This window comes from Orbicella franksi, chromosome 13, assembly GCF_964199315.1.
Source record: "Orbicella franksi chromosome 13, jaOrbFran1.1, whole genome shotgun sequence".
Classification (NCBI taxonomy): Eukaryota; Metazoa; Cnidaria; class Anthozoa; order Scleractinia; family Merulinidae; genus Orbicella; species Orbicella franksi.
The window spans coordinates 16,082,994-16,105,908 of NC_138157.1; the positions used below are offsets into that span (position 1 = coordinate 16,082,994).

Genomic DNA, 22,915 nt, shown 5'->3' on the forward strand with positions numbered 1-22,915 from the left:
CGGTAGGCCTAACCGTAGAAATAAAGCTGCGTTTTCAAATTTCTCCGGTGTAGTGTGGACGGGATCTAATACGTTTATCAAGTTTACTTTCAATGGATGAATAGATGTGAGTATTACATCAGCAATCAGCGGTTTGCATGGGGGGTGGGTGGGTAGGCATTGTGATAGATTTAACTTCGAATATTAAGGTAAGACGGTGAAGGGTTGTTGATAACTGCCACACGTTTTTAACCCTCCTTGTTATATTTTATTACAAGAGTATAAATGTAATTAGTATTAACGCAGCTAGATAGAGGTTTGTAAGGAAATTAAAAAAAATAGAAGTTTGTAATTGTTTTTGAATAAAACAATTATTCAAGTTGTGAAAAGTAGTCTTGTAATTTACTTCATTGACCATTTAATGTTAAGTCTTCCCGACACATTTCAAAGTGTTTCTCTCTTCGACAACGGCAGGTATTTCCTGTCTTTGCTTATTCAAAGGTGGGGTAGTGGAGACGAGTGATTCTCACATAATTGCTCGTGTCGTGGCCCGCATACCAAGCCTTATGCTTGGGAGAAGGTGGCAACATACTTCCTTGTAAATAGGCGTGTTGCTGCTGCAAGTTGTTTTGTGAGCATCTCCACGCGTGCTATTGATCGACGGATGTTGTAATTGTTCTGGCTGATAACTGTATCAGGCACGGTTTTTCTGGTTTAACTCAATAGTTTTACACCGGGAGGTGCTTGGTTTCGTTCAAGTCTGTAGTGAAAATTACGGGAATCTCGCACCACTCTTTCCTTTCACCAAATCCAACCTGAAGCAAATGGAGTATCATTAGCTGACAGATTGAAGCCCTTGAATGTTTGTTAAATCTGAATGGTGAAGTCTGAGACTTGCGTCAATCACAAAGACAATCACGTATAAAACATCAGAGTGTAGAAAGCAATGCAAGATTTGTCCAGATTTGACGTGTATTTTAATGGGATGTTGTCCACCCTATTAAATGTGGGTACAGGCACCTACCGAGTGGAGTTTTCATTTCTTTCTCTTCTTGTCGAGATGCGAGTTCAAATCAGTAAACAAAAGACACGATACATATGTTAAGCAACGAAAAATACAAAACATACAGGAATGCAGGTTCCGAAAGTATCGATCCCAGTTCCTCTGGGATTTAGGAGCTAATTAGTCCAGTTCTAACCCTCTCTCTCTGTAACACCTCTCTCACTAGCGTTGCATGACAGAGAGGACCAGAACTGGACTAGGGGCTACTTCACATCGTTTCGAAGGTCGCATCTTTCCAGAGATCGCTTGTGCTGGCCGAAAAATGCTCGGATATTTGTCCGCGGACATTATCTGTTCCAAGAAGCGAACGGTTACCAGAGCGTAGCTCGAGGAAAACAATGAGCTTTGAGGAACAGATAATGTCCAAGGACAAACATACGAGCATATTTCCGCGCCAAATGGAGGCTATTGTGTTTATTATCCTTCAAAAATTATTTCGTAACACGCGCGGTTTTGAAAATTGGGGAACATCGATATCACTCGGATATTCCCCAGTTTTAGCTGGGGCATATTCAGTCACGTGATGCGTTTAAACCAATCGCGCGCGAGCGAAAATATTTGATGGATTATAATTATGAATATCGAGTAGAAAATAGAGATTAATGCTCCTCTAAGGGCTAGGAATAATGAAGAGACATTATAGCATTTCACTTATTATAAATCCCCGACGTCAAACCAGTGTCCACAATCCCTTACGGGAAACGTGTTTCAGTTAACAGGTCAGTGTGAATGAAATCAATCATACGAAACATATTTTCTCACGGAAAACATCACATAAAACATGAAAACAATTCATTTTTCCAGTTTTCCATCTATTAAAAATACTTGTCAAGACACTCCATTTAACTTACTAGAAACACGTAGCTGATCGAGTGGTTTTCCCATTTTTCTGTTACTTCTTGTTTCATCCAGGCGTCAATAAGTTAAGTTATCGCGGGTATCCATAGACAATACGCTGAAGATTCGGGAGTGCTTTTTTCAGAAATTTACCATTATTATCTTGTTTCAACGTCTTCTTCGTGTTTATAGTCCTGAAAATGATTTCAAACGGAAACAATATTTACTTTTCAACCAACCACCAGACATCACATTACCGCACTGATGCCGATACCAGCCTGCGGCAAATGCATGCATGACATGAAATGTTGCCGTACAGCGCGGCTTCTTGAATCGAGCCACTTAAAAGAACTGACTGATCAAACGTCAGTTACTTATCAAGAGCAAAACAGGGCAACCTTATTCGTAAACAGAACAATGACGTTAAATCAATATCTAGAACGAAGTCTGAAATCAAATAGGGGCTAATAACGCCGATTTGTTTTACTTGTTTTAGAACTATTCTTAGCGCCAAAGCTTTTTCTTGGGATCGAAATCAAGCAATCGAAGAAATGATAGTTTCTCAAGACGTCTACAACTTGTTTGGTTTCAAGTTAATGTTAACGAACAAGAGCAGAATACTGTTGTCTCGATTTGCGTTTTGAATTGTCCATTTTCTTCCACGTGGGAAGGTTCAACAAGTCGCACTGTACAACAAACCAGCAACAGCCTTCTGTTCTTTAGTTATATTACACATCAAGGGCATTAAAGGAACTACAGGTTAGCCTATCATTGCTTTATCAGACAGGGGTTGACTACAAGATACCGGTACTGCTCGTGGTTTACTGAAGCACGGCAAGGCTTCATGGAATGAGCTTGCTGTTCTGTGTTCGTTTTCATTGTAGCTGGTCTTGTAAGGCAATGGACAAGGGAACTTATTTCAAACATACTAAATGTAAACTTAATTATCCCCTTGAAATAACTTGGGAATTTTTTTAGCCGGTAAAAGCAAAAATCCGACGTTCTAACAAAATGAAATGGTTGTTTATGGAGCTCGCAGAATTTACATTAACTCCAAGCACTGAGGTCCAAGACCAGCAACAATAAGCCAACGTTTGCTCTGGAGGTTTCTCTCCCGGTTCTTCCTATTGGTTAAAATTCAGTTATACAAGGTTGACCTTCAGTAAGCAAGGATATTAGCCTCGTTCTTTTTCTGCGCGTTCATGGACCTCGACTGCATCTTGGTCCATAAAAACGCAAAAGAGATCTTGGCCAAGATCCTGCCATCTTGATCTCACGCTTGAATAACAACACACATATCTTAGCAGCAATGGTGTCTCTGTTAGGCTGTGTTGACGGGAAATAGAATCTTCCGTTTGACATGGTCATGGGAGAAAATTCCATCAACACACTATCGTGGCCATAAATAACTTTTCGTGTAATCATGCGACGGTAAATAAAGAAGGTAGGAGACTTCAAGGTCACTAAAATAAGCGATGTAAAAGATTTGCCATAAGTGATGTAAAAGATTTGCCATTTGCACAATAATCCTTATTTTTTTTTGTCACAATATTCAAAACCGTACAAAACACATTTCTTGTTAATGCCAGTTCTTGGAATTTGGCAGTTGACACTATAGTTAACACTTAACCACTGGTCCCAGAGAGACCGTTAGTTCTGTTTCCGAGAATCTTTAAGGGCCTCTTCATGTGAGCCCTGTCAACCGAGGTGGCTCGGTTTCCGAGATTTCGTCTCGCCACTCTTTCCATCGTAAAAATTTCGATGTGTTCATATGAGAAGCCGGGCTGGCCCGGTTACCGAGATCTCGGTTTTCGCAGAAAATTTTCCCATATTGACACTCCAGCCCGGGTCACCGGGAAGAAACTTTTTTGACAAAATAGCTTCGCTTTCGCAACACAGTGGCCAAAATGACCTAATTTTTGTCTTGAAAGTATTTCCACTTCAGAACTATGCGATTTACCTTTATTAGTAAAGTTACAAGAGTCCACAAAGCTACGACAGACGCGAACGATACATTTTTGTTTCTTGAATTTCATCCCGTTCGATCGGGCTGAAATTTCCCATATGAATACTGAGACAATAAAACTCGTCCCGGTAACCGAGCCAGCCCGGTTACTGGGCTCATATGAAGAGGCCCTAAGTTTCCTGACACACAGCCGAGGGAAACAGATTTGAGCTGTGAGGGAAGCAAAATTGACAAGTTTTACGGGACCAGCTGGTTAACCTTTATTGATTCGTCCAAGATTCTGCAAAACTTTTGGCGGAAAGCAGTTTTATTGTCAGACGTCATGTGACCTAGAAGCAGTCCATGAGACACGCTAAAGGGGGAAAAACAGATTATATCGTCACTGGTCTGCTTGTAATGAGAAACTGGAAGCTGATCAATCATGGGTGAGAGCAAATCTAGCGAAAACTTTAACTCATGAAATATACATTCTCACTGAAAGTGGCAGCATTGACCCTGCCATGTTCCTGTAGAACTCTTTCCCAAGCCTTTATTAAGCGCGAATCTGTTTGGGTAACGGCAAACGGATAACAAGGGGACGTGGTAACTAACTGCTGACCAAAAGAGCTCATGCTTCGCATGACAGGAGTTTGGGCTGATACGAAGATGAACCACTCCTCAATAACCAAGTTTGGGGTAATGGCAGTCGACAAAATTTGTTTTGGAGCCATTCCAAACTTGAAAGAAATTCTGGTCAGGCCTCCATGTAATCTCCATTTTGCTTTCCCACTGCTAAAACAATGTGTTCAAGTGAAAGCTTTTGTTATCCAGGAAAAAATTTTGATTTATAGGTTGAAAGACAGCTTAGAATCAGTAGGAAAACACTGCTCAGGAGATACAAGGGCAAGGCGATACTAACAGTGAAAGAGACTACGAGAACAATTCCAAACCTAATCTTATCTTTTATTACACAAACTAATCATACATAATAAATCTTAAATGGCATATATCACGTTAAGTGGATTTAAAGAATAAGATACTGCTGTCCTTGCTCATAATACTAAGCACACTAGGCATCTCAGTGAAGGAAAAGGGATTTAAAGAAGTAACCACAAAGGACAAGTCAAGATTCAGATTGACGCACAATTTTTTAGATGCTGACAGCGTTCATCAGACAAAAATGCCCGTTTCTTCATCTGAAGAAACAAAAGAATTACTTTCAATGGGATACTCGATAGAAACACGGAGAACATGTTTTCTATTTCTTTTAGAAAACACCGCGACGGAAAAAAGGAAAACAACTTGTTAACTTTGATATAAAAGTTGATATATAACCGTGTGAATACATACAAGATACGGACGACATCTTGAACTATACAGAAAATACAGTAGATTTACAAAACGTAAATAGACATATTTTGTCCCAGTGGCAGACGACATAGTAAAAAATGAGGAAACCATTAAGATGGATTTCTGAGCGACCACAGTTGTCTACATGCATCCTCTTACTTAAAAGAGTGCGGACTCACGTATGCAAATCCTTTGAATTCTTCTTAACGTTCAAACCGCAAAAAAGCCGCACACTTAAACGTCTTAACTCATAAAAATTGTCCATATTTAATAATTTTATCGCGTTCTTTCCATTTTCCTAGTGACTTCTCTAATTTCTTTGGCCATGCACTCTCTTATTTTCACTAAGCACAGTATGTATATCGTAAAAATCACTAGTAAGCTAACATATAAATATTCTCAATGAAGTTTCCTTTAGAACACAAACTTTATAGCTTTGTACAAGACACATTTGTATAGATTTTACAATGCAGTATCTGCAACAAAAATATTAAAAAACAAAAATCGAAGATATCGACCAATATTCCAATGCACTGAAAATTGCAAGAAAAAAAAAATTGATTTGTATTCCCCTGAATTATGCAATTTAATCGGGTGTTCGATAGAGAAGTCCGTGTTATTTTCATTTAGACTGCTTGCTCTTCTATCCTCTAGGTCGCCAGTGTACTCAGACGGTTTCATGTCTCGTTTTCTATGTCAAAAATCGATAGTAAGAACCCCGTTTATCAAGCTTGTCGAGTACGTTGTAGAAATGTTGGCAGTGTTATGCGCTTTGTTTACATACCTGCCCCGCCACAACAAAATTGTCATCTCTGTAACAAAACATTCGCAAAAGAATATATCCCACAAAACCAACAGCAATACAGTGTATTAATCAACTAAATGGTGAATTTATCTGAAAAATATGTTAAAATATCTATAGACATGAATAATAGAGGAATGCAATTTACTTCATACTATAATACAAAATTTCCAAAGAAACGTCTTGACCATGTTGAAATAAGACTGAAGACTTTTCAGAAACAGTAGCTCTTAAGAAAACAGACAACCTGCTTTCGTTCAAACATGTTCTCTCCCCTGAGCAAGAAACCTTGACAACTACTTTCATCTCCCTGAGTACGACATCGTAGTTAAGGCTGGCTTTCAACAGCGAATAAGCATAAGCAGACTCAGGAAGGTGTTGCTAACTGGCGCTTTCTGTTGCAAAATTTCCCAACAAAAGGCGCTTCTTAACAGCACGTTGCTACGTCTGCGTACATTTATGTCGCTTACGCTTATGCTTATGAGGAAGTAAAACTCAGCCTTAAAATTCCAACAGAAATATTCTATATTACGATCCACTTGAAGCATGCACAGAAATTATACCCAAAAGCAAGCAGAGGCCGGCTTAATGATAGTGTTCACGTATCATTAGACGAATCTTTGTTAAAGGAGCTCAGTCACGGTTTGCGCATATTGAAAAGTTTAGCCTCAAGTTTTCAAATTCGTCGTTTGTAATCCGTGTCAATCTTCTCCATCCTTAGCCATCCTTGTTCCTTTATGGTTTATCATTACCTGTTTGGTGTTTTTCAATCCTACTAAACTGTTATTTTCAGGTTTCCTACCATTTAAAGGTAATTTTGTATGTGGCCAAAATAACTCAAATACCGTGACTAAGCCCCTTCAACGACGTTTGACTCATTAGCATAAGAGCTTCTGTCTCTGATATCAACTCTGAATGTTGAAATTACATGACACTATCAAATGTTCCAAGACATTTAAGTCCAATATATTAAATATGCTTTGCAAAACCTCAAATTTGTCAACAACAGCGCACGTTTCCCGCCCACAGTTTTTCAGTTTTTGAAAGCTAATATCCCCTGCAATGTTACACGCAGATAGCTAAGAATTCGACGACTACTAAGTTTCACAAGCTCTCTAACTTTGTTGTCTATTCGTATCTAGTATAAATGTACTAGCGTTCTATCACAAATGCCGTTCTCTGATTGGCTACGCTACTCACTCTCTATTCTGTGATAGTGTGTAGCGTAGCAGTGTAACCTTGTTAACAAAATGACGGCCCCTTCTTAGCGTTTTCGAAGTGTCTGTGAAGTGGATTTAGATAAAAAGTTTTGAACGACTGGTAGATTTATACTAAAACAATCAGATTATTCGCTCTCGATTTCCATGCGTGATAGAAATCTCGAGCTCATAATCTAATTGTTTAATAGCATTATGGCTTCTCCACACAAAGTCGTATGCTGATGAGCCAAAACGTAACCAATAACGTCAGCAGAGATACGCGTTAAAGGTTAACCTCAAATCTAAGATTATTACCTACAGATTGAATGTGCCTGTTCTCTCAGGCAAGAAACGACAAAACTATTTACACGTTTCAAGTTAATGAAATATTTAACACTTTGCAAGAAAGTGAATGACATTTAGAATGGACCAAACACATAGCATCTCTGATATCAATAAAAAAATCCTTGTTAGATCAGGTCTAAAACTGACAAATGTGGTTGGAAAAAGCACTGATTGTTCACCATTTATACCAGGAAACTCGTTGGGCGGTTTAGAAATTTTCCGGTCAGGCAAACCCAAATTAGTGTTACCACTTACATTCCAACCAAAATTGTAGAATGTTTGGTAAGTAGTAAACAACCACTGTCTCTGGCTAATTTACACAGACTTGAACAGTTCATGAATAGTACTAGTCAATCAGGGCACAGTGCAAGCACTAGCCAGTACTGAAAACCTGTTAAATCAGTTCTGCATCAAGACTTATAGGGTACTTTAGTAGCTGGCAAACCCTCACGAAAAGCTCGGGTCAATCAGCGTACGAACGCAACATGATTCCGATCAAGAAACGTACATATAACCACTGGTGATCTTATGAAGCAGTACTGAGAAGTACCGAAGTTCCTCGGAGTAATCAACGCAGTCTTACAATCGACGTGGGACTTTTTGTGCAGTTGGGGGATCGTCTCCCACTGGCCTTTTGGCAGTTGCTACCTTTGTGTCCTTAATAACGGACTGCAGCAACGAAGATTTCAATCGGATATAGAGCTCTATGTGCTTCATTCCTTTGATGTGTAAGTTCTTGGCGGTCAGTGTGTTAAAATGGCACTGGCAAAGTTTACAGTAGAAGTTTGCTGTCCCACTTCCATGGACCCGTACAACGTATTCTGTGCCAACAGCATCTTTGGGTTGGGACGACAGAATAGCTTCTCCCATTTCACGATAACGCTCGGATTCAGACTGAACACTTTTCTCTCCTTCTTGCTCTGGATTCTGCTCTTTCTTTTCAACTGATTTCACAGATGAAGCAGACGAACTGCCCCGTTGAGGAATTTCCACTTTGTTCACAGCCTGTCTTCTCATCTGGGCAAGGCGTTCACTAACTAGCTTTGTCCCTGTGCCACCATTACCTTCCAAGGGCTTCGCTTTCTTGAGAATGGACTTGAGTGGCTTGGTGTCTACAACTTTGTTCTCACTAGGAGCAACTGATAAGTCTTTGGACTCGTTCTTTGCTGGTAAGGGCTCTTCACGATAAACAGGTTCCATCTCCTCTTGCTCCTGCTGCTGCTGCTCCTGCTGCTGCTGCTGCTGCTGCTGCTGCTGCTGCTGCTGCTGCTGCTGCTGCTGAGGTTCAACATGATGGCCCTCTCCTTGGGGAGGAACAGTCTCCATATAATATTCCTCTGGTGCCAACTGTTGATCATACCCTTCAACTGCATTGTAACCCTCTTGCAGCAACATCTCAGTACCCTCAACAGTATAGCCCTGTTCAGTACCCTCAAGAGCATAACCCTGTTCACCAGCTTCAAACTCATTACCTTGGGTGTACTCAGTGCCCCATTCTGCCTCAGTTCCTTGGTAACCTTCTTGGTATTCCTCCTGCCATTGCCCTTCTGCTTCACCCTGATACCACCCCTCTTCGGTCTGGTATACGGCAGTCTCATCATACTGTTGCCACTCTCCACCTTCCTCAGAATACTGATATTGATACTCCCCCTCAGCCTCAGCATAAACAGCACCCTGACCTGCATCCAAAACCTCTCCTTCGGCTCCACCCTCTATGTACTCTCCTTGGTAGTCCTGTGTCTCCTGGTAAGCCTCTCCTTCCACAGGGTAATAGAGTCCATCCTCTCCAAGGTAATACTCTCCTTCATAACCAGCACCAGCTTCTCGTTCTCGTTCTGCACCTTCCTGAGGGTATTCACCTTCGTACCACTCTTCATACTCTTCTTGATCACCAGTCTGCCACTCTTCTTGAGGATAGGAGTAGTACTCTTGTTCATATCCTTCACCCTCTGCTCCCTCTTCGTAATAGTAGGTGTTAGGATCACCTCCTTCCCCTTGCTCAGTAGCCCATTCCTGGTTAACATTTTCACTCTCTTGATACGAACTGCCAAAGTTCTGCTCGTCAACAGTACTTTCAGTCTGAAATTCGTTAGCAAATTTGGCTGTCTCCCAATCAACATTTCCAGACTCACTTTCCATAGATGCTGACAAATCAGAGTAGTGAGCACTGCTGATGCTGTCATTTTGTCCTTCTTTGCTCAAAGATGGATGATCAAACTGTTGCTCTTTGGGATGTGGTTTTCTCACATTCTGTTGAATGCTTCTTCCCGGTAACACTTCTGGTTCTTTTGGTAGAGGTATGGAAATTAAATTTTGCGATTTCCGACTGTTTCCACGCCCTGTGTCTTTCCCTCTCTTGGCATAATGCACCGAAATACTGTTGGTATCAAAAGCTCCAGCTGAAGAGAACTCCACAATTCTTTCATCGTGAGGAGCTTGCAATGATCTGGATCTTTCATCGTTGCCTGAAAATTCATCTTGCCCAGATATGCTACTATAGAATGACTCGTCATCCGAGTCTCCACTAAAGCTGTCATACTTTCTTTTCTTAGCCTTTTTCTTTGCTTTCTTGGACTTCACTTTCTCCTTTTTCTTTTGCTTTCCAGTAGGCGACCTGGAGGATCTTTTCCCTGAGTCGAGAGGTTTTTCCTCGCCTTTGACTTTCTTCTTGTCCTTCTTTGTGTCCTTCGTTGTATCAGGCATCTTTTCCTGTCGATCAATTGTTATTTTAAGCATATCAATCTTCATCTTCGAACCTGATTTCTCATCGCTTTTACCGCCTTTGGTCTTCTTTTCGTTCACGATCTTCACTTCTCTAACGGGAGAATCTCTCTCTTTCTTTATTAACTTGGGTGACTCTTTACGTTTATCGCTTTTTAAAATCACTTCTCTGACATTGTCAGTCTTTTTCTTTACATCTTTCTTAACTTCTTTAAAATTTTTGTCTTTCTGTTCTTTAACAGCAAGTAAATCCTTAGATGAACTTTGTTTGTCTTTCGGTTTTCCAGGTTTGGACTTGTCCTTGACGTCCGTTTTTGAGACTTCAGTCGCCGTTTTCAGCTCCCAATTACCCTTAGAGACATCTCTCTTTTTCTCGTCAACGTTCTTCACAGATTTCTGCTCCAACTGCTTTTCCATGCTTTTAATGTCAGATTTTAATTTATCTACATCCTTTGCTGAATTCTTCTCTTTTTCCTCCCTACTCGATGTCTTAGTTTTGTGCTTTTTCTTTCTGCCTCCATCTCTATCACCCTTCCCTGACAATCCATCAAGACTCACACTGCGCCAACTGCGGCAAGTACTACAGCTGTGACTGCTACATGTGCTGCAAAAACTGCTGCTTCTACTTCTGCTCCCTCTTTCTTTTCTCCTTGGACTTCTACTTCTTCTGTCTCGTCTGGGACTAATGGGAGACCTGGATGATTTTCGGTACTTGTTGTCCACGGGACTACGAGATTTGCTTCTTCGGAAGATGTTCCTGACTGTGGCGCCTACTGGTGGCTGGGAAACACCTCTTCCTCTACCACGAGAAACAAATCCTCTTCCTCTAATAGTCATGATACCTCTACCTCTACCACCAGACCCAACACCTCTTCCTCTGAAACCCCTTCCTCTGCCTCGTGGATTAAACAGTCCACCTCTACCACGGTTGTTGTTATTCATATTTCCCCTACCTCGTCCACGTCCTTGAGGTTGAGTGGTTGTCAAACTATCTTTTTCCTTGGATTTTCTCGTGTTAGTACTGTCCAAACCTGACCAATTCTGGGTTGTGAATTTACCTTTACTGGGTAGTATGACCTCTCGCTTCGAGCTGCTGCTACTCATCCCAACCTCTTTTTTGCTGTCAGATCTCTCGGAACTTCTGCTACGCGACCTTAAATCTTGCATGTTTCTTGGAAAATAACCACTCTTTTTAGGAAGAAGAGGAGGGTCATTGTTCTTTTCTACTCCAGGTTTCTCAACATTTTTATTGATTGGCGTTCGAAGATTCCTTGGTAAAAATCCTGATGGAAACAGGGGCTTTGGCCCTGGTTTCTGGGAACTTAATGTGGAACCTTTGGATTGGCTGTTCACGGTTAAGCTTGGCGTTGTGGTACTAGTTTTTGAGGTTTGATGTCTTTGATCTCTTTGGTCACGTATTGAGTCAGAGGATTTAGGCCACATGTTGTCTCTCTTGGATTCTCCATCGAATAGTGGACCTAGTAAAAATAAATTTGCCATCCGTAAGTGTAGTACATACAGGTCATCTTCACACCAAGGCTGTTGTAATTTAAACAACTCTTAGAGAAACATTGAGGACAGCATCTCGAAAAGACATCACACTTTTCACATGTAGCATGCACATAAGCCAAAGAGAAGACAAACCCAGCACATACCATTTGATATAAGAAAGTAGCATTAAACCTATTGTGTAGTTCCAGAATATATCCATCCCCCTTTATAGCTCATAGCCCTTCCCATCTGGATTTTCCAATTACTCCTTCCCTGCAACATGGAAATATTTCCATCTCTCACTGAAGTGAAAACAAAAGTTACTATGTTCTCAAAGATGCCAAAGTTACTATTAAGGTCATTCCACTGAAATAGAACCTGCACTGAGATTTTTGTGAAACTTTGCCTATCGATTGTTGATATTATAGGAACTTAAATTTTGAAATAAAAATGAGGGGTCCCCATGTTCGTTTAGGAGCAACAGCACCTTGTTTATACCCATATAAATCCTTATAATAGCATCATGATTGTAGTCGTGATTGCTTGCTAAATTCACGTTTCCGACAATTGCTTTTTGTCCTACACTGAGAATTGGTCCATATTTATTTTACACAGAGAAATTTATTACTCAATTCAAAACAACAGAAAAAAATGATAGGTCGCCATACTCGTTTGCGAGAAAATGACGATTTATCTCTATGGCGAGGTCCAGCTGTAAACAAAAAGCCGCCATTTTTTAATGCGCGCGCGCTAATCACGCGTGAAATTATGCGCAGTAGGGATGCGCAATGCAATACCGGGGAATGACCTTAAGCATTTTTATATATTTTATGTTATACTGGTACCAGTGGTCCTGGACCACAAAAAATTCCAAAATTTATATTTTGGGGTAATTGCAGTATATGCTAAACGTACATAGTTTTTCTTAGGACTATCTTTAGAAGTTCCGTTTTTTTCCCACAAATGTTCCAGTAGGGCAAACCGAAAGAAGTATTTAACCTTACCACCGGACTGAGATTTCTGCAATTTTGGGCTCAGTAGCAAGTGCATCTAGATTCAGGAACAAGATGCTGTTGTTCTCAGTTGTGCTCGTTGTGATCATTTGCAATGCGGGCTTCAGTGTTTGTTAACATTAGCCCTGAACAAAGCCAAGTGAGGATTGCTTAGATTCTACGTTTCACTTTTTCCTCTGCCTTAGAACTTGATGTACTGCTAGTCAAAAAACAACTAGACCCACTAACCTAAAGGAATGTTGAGACCTAGCAGAGCAGACTTGGCAGCATCATGTCGTGCTTGCTTCTTGTTTATGCAATGTTTCATGGCGGTAAATGTTTGTCCCTTCACAAAAACCTGCATTCCAATGCTTCCCTGCACACCAGAAGCTTCGTCATATTTAGGTAGGGTTAATCGGTTTTTCTGGCAATATTGATTTAAGATGCTTACAAAGTCAACAAAATGGTCTGGAAAGGAAACAGAAAAAATGAATTACAATCACAGCAATATTTTTTTCGGGGTCTGATTTTAATTGAGCACATACAGCATTAACTATTTCATCGGACATCACTAGGAACACAGCTAGCCAAATAGCTGAAACATTTTGTGGAATATTAACGAATAAACCTCTTTGTCTAGATAGAGTTTTTGTTTACTTGGTTCTGCTTTAGAAATCATGGATTTTTTTTAATGTCACTTTTTTCAGTGTTTTAGCGTAAATGATATGAATGAAAGACTATTAGTAGTTCATGTAGTGTCATTGTATAATTGGTGGTAGTTCTGGAAAGAACAGTTGCTGGTGACTAAAGTTTCGATCACCTGAGAAGCAGCCACCCTTACAGCCGAGTAAAAAGTGTTTGTCAGTCAAAGGTGTTAGAAATCTGATTCATTGTAAATGATCAGTCAGTTTATTCAGATGGTAATGGCTGAAAGACTCTCGTTAAATTTGTCAACAGTAATTGGTCAGTTCTAGTAAGATTCAATCCATCTGTTGGTAGTCAGTTAAGTCAATAATTGCGGTAATTACGTCATTCTGCTTGATGTTTCTCCATCAGTTTTGTTTAGTAAAGTAAAGTTGTGTAGTTTGTAAAGTGGTCATGGTTGCTAACATCCGTTGAGAGACATTTGTTTTAATGGTGTACCAGCTTTCCAGAGGCAGTCAAAGAAAATCTTTTGTAGTGTACTGTATGCATTAGGCGGGGTCTCAGTCAATTCTGTGATTTCTTAAGTTAAAGATGTTTATCAAAGTTACTTGAAAACACGTTTAATAGAGTATCAGCGATTTTGAATTCAGCTTCATTAGAACCTTTACATGACACATGGCACCTAAATCCTCAAAGTATTCTGTCTGGAAAGATGATTTGAGGATGTAACAGGAAAAGGAAAGCAAGCTTAATGTTAAACACAAGATCCTCACCTCTAGAATTTTCTGGCGTTTTTCACCCCACCTTCCTTTCCTTATCCTACCTCTCTGGCATTTTCAAGTCCTTCCATGGGGAGGAGGATATTTTCCGGAACTACACACTATTTCTTCAATAATTTTGTTCAGCTTATTTCATTCATCATCTAACAAATATTACTCTCAACCATCTACTAAGCTGTTGCAATCTAGCTACAACAAATAGTTATATACAAGCACCTTCTTCCTTCTCTTGGCGATCTGATGAAAATCCAAAAAATGGCTTCCCAAGCTCAAAGCCAGTTTTGTACTTTTGACTTGATTTTTGTGCAAGCTCTGTTAATGGAAGGTCCCTCAGAGCATCGCTGCTCAACCTTGAGTTCCCAAGATTGGATGGCTCTCCATATGGGTCCAATGACAGGCCTATATCTGCGTCATTTACACTGTCATGTTTGTCCATCCTATATCTAGAGTCCCTGTTGTCCACGTCTTTGCTTAAGTCCCTAAAAAAATCGAAATCATAGTCAACAAGAAAGTAGACATGTTGTGACATGATGGGGGCAGTAAAAGAAAACAACCTTTCAAGACCGATTAATTACTAATTTGGAAGTAGAAAACGAAAATGCACCTTGAGGCATATCAATAACATACTTTGTTGAACACTCCAGTTGTCTCATTACAAAGAGACAGTGACTTAATGCTGTCCATGATTCAGTGAGTAATTCCACATCTAAAATACACTTGATTTTATGACAAATCCCACAAAAAATCTATAACCAGTCAGATCTCGGTAGACCTGTGACTATTGCAAAACAATCGTTTCCCATAACATTTCTGACATGCTCCATACCTTTGCCCATCACCTAAGCTTCCTCTTCTATCCTGCTTACTAGACCTGTACCTGGTTCTTGAGTAGTCTCTGGAGTCTCTGCTGTCTCTGTCCTTTGAACTGTCACTGTAGTTCCCTTTCTTTCCTTTCTGATGGTCCTCATCTCTGTAATCTCTGCCAAAGCCAGAATCAAAGTAGTCCCGGCTATCACTCAGTGGTTTCAAAGGAAGAGAAACGAGAGTTCCCTGACTTGACATGGTAAACATGTCACTAGATGATGACTTTCCAAGACTATCATTGTTTCTTTTACGATCTCGTTTGCCATCATAGTCTTTGCTGTCATATCTATTCCTGTCTGGCATACTTGAATCATCGTCATACCACTTACTCTTTTGGAAAGTCTGTTGTAGCACATTTCTCAGATCATCACCATCCTCATTTCTGCTACCAGATTTAGAGTTTGCACTGCGACTGCGTTTACACTGTGGGTCATCTCGATCCTTCTTGTAGGAAGATGACTTCTCATCGAAAGGGCTATAACTTCGTTTCTCTCTTCGCTGCTGGTCTTTACTGTCTCTAAAATCCATCCCTTTAGAATAGGAACCACTCTGTGAGTTGTATGCATCTTCTGAAAACTCATCTATAATTGGGCCTCTGTTTCTGTCTCTTGAATAACTGTCATCACGCCCTCTCCCAAACAGTGATGGGTCATCTTTGGCATCTCGAGACTGAACTGCTCTTGAGATTTCTTCCTGTAGACTCTTAAGAACACCATCTCTCCTTAAGTCACGTGCCCCTCCTGGTATGGTCTCCTTCCCTTTGTCAAACATCTGAAAAGTATTGAAGTTAGGTTCATTTTCCTGAAAAATATTTCAAATCAATTAGAATTTTCCATTATTTAACAAAAATAGCCAAAAAAAAACACATTTGTCCAACACCTCGGGTACCCAACATATGTAGCTTACTACTCACTGTAAATCTTGCTTTGCATGAGATCTTGGGATAAGGCGGAAAAAGAATGAGCCTTGAGAGAACTATCTAAACTATTTTCGCTCTTAATTTTTTGGAAGGGGAACTTGATGAAATATAATCCATTTCTTAAACCTTGAAGTTGATTGTAAACTGCAGCAGTAATAAACAATTATTGGATGAGGTTTTTGTGATATCCGGAATAATCAAGGTCTAGGTAGGGGTTATCAGCCAAAGCTGAAGGCTGAGGTTGATAACCCTTACGGAGACCTTGATTATTCTGGATATCACAAAAACCGAATCTAATAATTGTTTTATTATACATTGAACGAAAAAAATGGAAGTCATGCTTTTGCTTCTTTACTGACGGCAAGCAACACAAAGTGTGCGAACTTGACATGATTACCCGTGACCTTGAGTGGCCTTGACATGATTATTGTATAATCTGCAGAGATGATGTACAAGCGCTGATTTCAAAAATTCACTGTACATGTGTACGCTTTCGACCAATCAGAAAAGAGATAGTGAGTTCAATGTATAATAATTAACAATTATTCCATGAAACCGCGTTGGATATGAAGTGATAAATAACCAACGAGCGCGTAGCGCGAGTTGGTTATGATCACTTCATATCCAACAAGGTCGAATGGAATAATTGTTTTAGTATATTCTTAATCGGGTTTTTGCCGCCGATTTTTATTTCAACAATTTTACAGAGCGGAAAATTTTTAAACTTGGCGCACTGTTTTCCATATAAGGTAAAACTCCGACTAATGGCTCATAGTCGGAGTTTTTGAGCCAATCAGAGAGCTAGAAATGCAATAGTCGGAGCTGAGAATATACTAATAAAGATTATTAGATTTTTGTGTGGAGCATCAGAAAATTTTTGCCAGCCAAGCTGTATTTTGGCACACCCATAGTGGAATCAAAATACACCTAACAAATAAATACAAGTTGTGATACTACATCTTAAATCTTCAGGTGAGAGACTCATAACCCAACTATTCAAACTAGACATCTAGCTTTGGATAATCTGATTAAAATTTTGTCACACAGAGTCAGGGGGGATGAACACAGATAGCAATAATGTGGTTGATAGTTGATGTTATTTGAACTTAAACTGAGTTGAATTTCATGTTATTAATTTTACTATAGTGTTACCTTCCACTCAAGGAGCAGATACATGAACAGTATGCCTAAGTAAGGTACCTTTTCACCATTCAAAATGCTGCTCTAAACTGGTAAGACACCAGCTTCAGGACTGCACTTGGAATCACAATTTTCGTTTTGTTTTAATCTAGATTGTGCATCTCGCATGTTTATGTCTACTAGACCAACCAAGACCTACGTGCACTTGTTTACTTTTGTTACACCAATCAAAATTTCTCAATCCATCTGTTTGTCATTTGCTTACTGTTTGCACATAATCATTTCAAGGTCAAACAAAAATATTTGCTCCAAAAAAATTATAAGATCATAGATGCTACATTACTAATGGACAGGTGATTTGTAAGAGCCAAAATAAATTCAGCTAGCTGACAGATTACCTCTTTGTCTCTATACAAAAACAGTCTCACACAGTCTGATACAAACGTCAAAGTGACTTTAGGAGAGCAAGGAACATTGCAAACTGTTTTTCTTAACTCAATCGGATTTGGGTTTCCATCAGACTATGTAAGCATGTTTTCTATTTCTAACATGTGTGGCAAATTACATTTCCAAACAATTGCCTGTTGATGTATATACAAAGTGGTCTATGTCTAGAGTGCAGAAAGTACCTTAAGCCACAAGATGTTAAAGTAATATAACCTATATTTGCCATTCCAGTTTAGAGCACAATTCCAGAGAATTGTGAAGCCTTTGGGGAAGTTTGAATTGAACAAAAGAAGTCAAAGGTTGCTCAAATAATGACCATGTTCTCAACTGGCTCATTAACATGAGCTCTGGCAAACAGCATGATATCCTTCCATAGTAATCTAAACAGTATCTAAAAACCCTGCAACGAGAAAAATATTAAATTTGAGTCTGTACTGTACATAAGACTTGGTAGCAAGTTAATACAAGACAAAAGCAATAATAATAGAGTCTAAAATAATGTTGTAAAGCAGTTTTCTATACCGGTACTCAGCATACTTAACAGTTCAAACATTGGCCAAAAACTGGCTTTTAAATTGCCATCAATTGCAGCTAAAACATTTTGAACAATGCAAGTTGTACTGTCAGAGTCACTTGCTTCATACAGACCACTCAGTTCCCATTGATTTTAAACAAGCCATGATTGGTGATACTGTTGATGCTCAGTTCACCAATTGTGCAATAGTGTTTTAAGGGGAAGAAGCACGAATATCAAATACAGTTATATATAAACTGATCTGTGAAATATCTACACAGCATTTAGTAAATGCTGTATTTGCATCATGTTAAGCTACACACTGTTACAAAAGTTAGTTACAACCAACCAAAGTACTGTTCAAGCAAACTACTCAAAGAACTGACATTGTTTCTCATTCCAAACTCGATAAACTACTATTTCATTCACCTTTAGCAGAAATACATCTTGAGAACAATACCTCCACACCTGTGGTTCTGCCTCTAGTAGTGTTAAGCTGGCATTGTGTTGCCCAGTCTCCATTGTTCAGTGCTTCATATCAATGGAAAAAGTTTTTCAAAACAGCAGTTAAAAAACGTGTCAAAACTCTAGGCAGCAACAAAATTTTCACCAGTGATCTGCATGGTCCCTTCAGTATATTGCACTTGTGTATGTCTTCTCTCCAGAGCAAAAGCATGGATGGATTCTTCACTTCCCAACTTGAGATCTCCCTTCCTAATAACATTATGCCTTCAACCAGTCATCATTGATTTGATTCATTACAAATGGATTTTGCATGCCATTAGCACACAGACAAGCACATGCACATTCACAACGTTATGACATTTCTTTCAAGCGAAGCTCACAAGGCAAATAAAATAATGGTTGTTTGCTTGGTAGTTGGCATACAGTTGACTGCAATAATATACTGTAATTGACAGAAGTTAAAATTCTGCTTTGAGATATTTTCATTTGAATGAACAAGAACACGTCTTTAGAGAATTCTGCGTACTGTATGCAACACAGTCTATAGTTTGAGATCAAAGTCTATTTTGTTGTTAAATGGATCCAACATTTCACTGCAAAATGTGACTTTTTTTGGAAAGAATTATATAATAATAATTATACTGGTAGTTCACTTTTGGATAAATAGAGTTCCCTCAAAATTTCTCAAAAGTCAGTTAGGGCTATAATCCACCCACCCCTTCGAATATTTACTCTAATGGCCATCCATATTGCATGAAAAAGATTAAAGTTGGGCACATCTTTTAATTGCATTTTTGCAATATTCATAGCATACTAAGAACCAAGTGGACCAAGTTTTATAAAATTTTCAAAATCTTGAGTTTGCTGTTTCAGATAAATCACATCAACAAGGTAGGTTCACATTATGATACTAATATTTTTATAATCCCTTCCAATGATGCCATGACAGGTATAATAATTTGTACTTAATTTTCTTTTGCCTTTGGTTATCAAGAGCTCATCAGGAATTTTGATTGGACATGTAACTGAGGTAAGCTTAATTAAGAGACTTCCATATATGGGGTTCCATTGTTTCTGATGCTAAAGTAAATGTGTAAAGCCATTTAATTTAATGGAATGCATCTTATGTTTCTGAATATGTAAAAGGAATGAAAACCAAAGCCACAGGATTGTCACGGTGTTTTGAAGTAGATGGCATTATTACCGGTATTGGACTTAGTGGCTGATAATGCCAGTTGAATAGCAAGCAGAGTGGCCAACAGAGATCATGAAGTGCTTTTGATAACCCTGAAGCCAGACTGGGAAAATGCGGTTCCCCCTTACACATACAGGGCATGGCAAAAATTCACATCCCGTCATTCTGGACAACTGAAGTAGATTTTCTAGTTGAGCAGGTAACTTTCCCTTCTCACTTGCCCAATGGGCAAGCGCCCTGGCAAACTATTTGCAATCCACTTAAGAAATGGGGAAAGTGAGAAAGTGCCCCAGACAAGACCAGTTTCAGTGTTGCTTCGTTAAGGGACAGACTGGAATGAAAAGTATTCTATGCCGTCATTAACAGAAGCATGTAACAACTTTTATGAAACAGCATACTATAAACACTGTGATTACATGTTCCAGAAAATATCCATACCAACCAAAGAAAGTTTTTGGCTTGAACATCCCACACCCCTAGAAATTCCAGTTTAACTTAATACTTTCAGTTTGCAAATTTTTCCATTTGAGAGCCCCAACCTCTCCAAATTTCAACCAACCTTCCTTCCTTCACATTACTATCTTAAACAGAGAAAACCACTTATTTTGCATTTTCATTTCATAAATGAAACTGAAATGTTCCTTCCCTCATTTCCTTAATAAACACATTCGTGGATGTGTGAAAACTGCCCCTCTTTTCTACAACTCCACAGAAGCATGAGTTAAATCTTTTTAATTACCAGTTATTTTAAACTAGTAATAGTTCTCACTAATGAGCACTGTCCCCGCTTTTTTCTTTGCCTATTGAACACGTCTAAACATTACGTATGAACTAGAACTTTTATTTCTGTTGAAGTTAAGATGATGCCTGATCTCATTGTTATTCTCAATTTCTTGTTTCTGAAGGTAAAAGTTCCTTATTTAATTGCTTATGTGAAGTGTTTCAGGTACCACTCAAAAATTTGGTTGTCTAGAACTTTGTTTTGCCTATGACTATCTAACAAGGTAATGGTGTACCAGTATTTTATTTACCTTATTACGTAAAGGAAACAGAAAATTACTGCTTCATGACCTGTTTCAAATACATCTACTCAAAAAGGTTTGGGAAAATGTAAACCCTTGCTGGTTTTGACAACCTTTCATTAGTTATACCTGTCCATCATGTTTGCGTAAGACTTAGTTAACATGCATCATTTTAATTTCTTATATGTAAATGGAGGTTGTGTTAATTAAGATGTTGGGCACTTTTGGCATAAAAATGCCACTTGTTATATTTCAAAATACAGTAGAAGCTCTCATAAGCACATACCCTTGGGACGCAAAAAATGTCCATAACTGGAGCAGGCCACTTATGAGAATGGTTCTAGTAAACAGCCATTAGAGATGTAAGGGATAGATGGCTGGCTTTTGGGAGCTTGCCCAGCTAACAATGTACACTGGGAATGCAAAAAAGACCACCCTATTACTGTAAATGATTTTGTTTTGTTTTCTGGCCTCAAACAATTCTGCAATAATACTGTACACTGTAGTACTAGGACTGGCCCTTAGTGATTTAAGAACAAATCCTAATTGCAAAAACATTAACATTAACAGTCTCACTGCAACAAAAGGCTGTGGTACAGTTAACAAAATTAATGTTTAAGCACTGTAAAATCATTGTGATGAACAGCAATGAGAAATATGGGTTATTGACCAAGCTTGTTAGGTCAAGACGGCTGGATATTGGCCAATTTTTTTTTCGGATGTTAATGGACCAAGATGGAGTCGAGGTCCATAAACTCGCAAAAAGAGAACGAGGCCAATATCAAGCCATCTTGACTGAACAAGTTTGGTCAAAAAAAGATTTATTATATGGCTTTCGAGGAAACTTTTCTTGTGGGACATGGCATGTAGTCCCGAGCGGGCAAGATAGCTCCATCTTGCCTCTCGGGTAGCCAATCATAGCACAGGATTTGGTTCGTCTTGCCCACTCACAGAGTTAGCCATATAATAAGTTGATTTATTAAAATAAGATGAGGCTCATGGGATTTCGTTTGGAGTGTCCACTTATGGGCTAATAAAAACAACGGAGAAATCTAGCATCCGCATCTGCTTACAGGAATGTCCACCTAAAGGACTGAGTGAATGCAGAGTTTTTATGGGAGTTCAAAAAGGCAGTCATAAGTTGGGCTGTCCACTTGTATATCACCTACCAAAATGTGCCTCAAAATATCAAGTACATTTTTGAATATAGCTTGTGTAATTGACACCCCTTGGTTACTTCTGTAAACAAATAACCAGGTTAAAAAGTTCCAGTTTTCATAGATGTTTATTACTTTTCTTTTTTGTTTGCTGGTTTTTGGTTCTTGTTTTTTTTGGATCTGCAATGCTATTAACCTTGGGATGACCAATTGATAATCATTTGTGCTTTGATTGCATTTCAGAGTTTGGGTAGGTTATTGGAAGGGAGGATGTCCTGATGTGAATATTGTATATATTTTACTTTTGGTAAACTGAACATTGCTTAAGTTCATATTGTTTTGCTACAGTAGTGCTAAAGTGCTATTGTCTTGCTACAGACAATGCAGAGAAAATAACATGAGAAATACCAAAGATAACAGCAATAAGGTTAACTATGACAAAAACACACAAATTTTACGTTTTTAATGTGATTTTTAGGGGAGGGCAAGAGATTCACATGGCCAATATTTCAAGATCGGCAAGTTTTTTCTTTAGGCATCGGTGCAGTAGGAAGGAGCCTTCAGTAACTGTCCATTTCTAATAATAAAAAAGGTTTCACGTTATGACTTAACTCACCAAATTCTTGTTGTCCTTAGACCAAAACGGAGTGCTGTCTCGGCCGCCATCATCTCGACCGCTTTGATCTCTACTGCTGTCTGGTCGAGACTTGGCCGAGCTTGCACTGTATGAATTACGGTCTCTGGGTCTTCGAGTGACTGTGTAGTCGATAGTTTTCTTGCGGTTCATTATAGTGCTTGAAATGAAAAGGAAGCTCAACCTTAGACTAACATCAAACGGTTCAAGAAGAAAGCGAAAAAAATATGGCTAATCGTAGGTGTCGAGACTTACCTTGAAGAAGCAAGAATACACTTTTGAAGGCCGATTCTATTATTTCTCGCCTCAAAACAAAGTAGATACTATCGATGTGCTGTAAACACCTTAAAAGTAAGCCAATTGGCTACATTATAAACCTCCAAAAGAGAAAAAATCGCGATTTTACGACA

General features: G+C 39.1%; 1 protein-coding gene across 4 annotated transcripts; it reads right to left on the minus strand.

Moving 5' to 3' along the window:
• Positions 1–6,042: 6,042 nt before the first annotated feature.
• Positions 6,043–22,904, minus strand: LOC145465893 (uncharacterized). Of its 4 annotated transcripts, none has more exons than XM_081449653.1 (6): positions 22,761–22,904; positions 22,488–22,665; positions 14,975–15,783; positions 14,365–14,627; positions 12,974–13,192; positions 6,043–11,719 (listed from the first exon to the last, which is right to left on the minus strand). In XM_081449653.1, exons 2-6 carry the CDS (start codon positions 22,656–22,658, stop codon positions 8,100–8,102), a joined length of 5,082 nt encoding a protein of 1,693 aa, XP_081305779.1. In that variant the 5' UTR covers positions 22,659–22,665; positions 22,761–22,904; the 3' UTR covers positions 6,043–8,099. The 4 variants fall into 4 exon arrangements, with proteins under 4 accessions (XP_081305779.1, XP_081305780.1, XP_081305778.1 ...); XM_081449654.1 differs by having other exon boundaries at positions 15,026–15,813; XM_081449652.1 differs by having other exon boundaries at positions 14,975–15,813.
• Between the last annotated feature and the right edge of the window lie 11 nt (positions 22,905–22,915).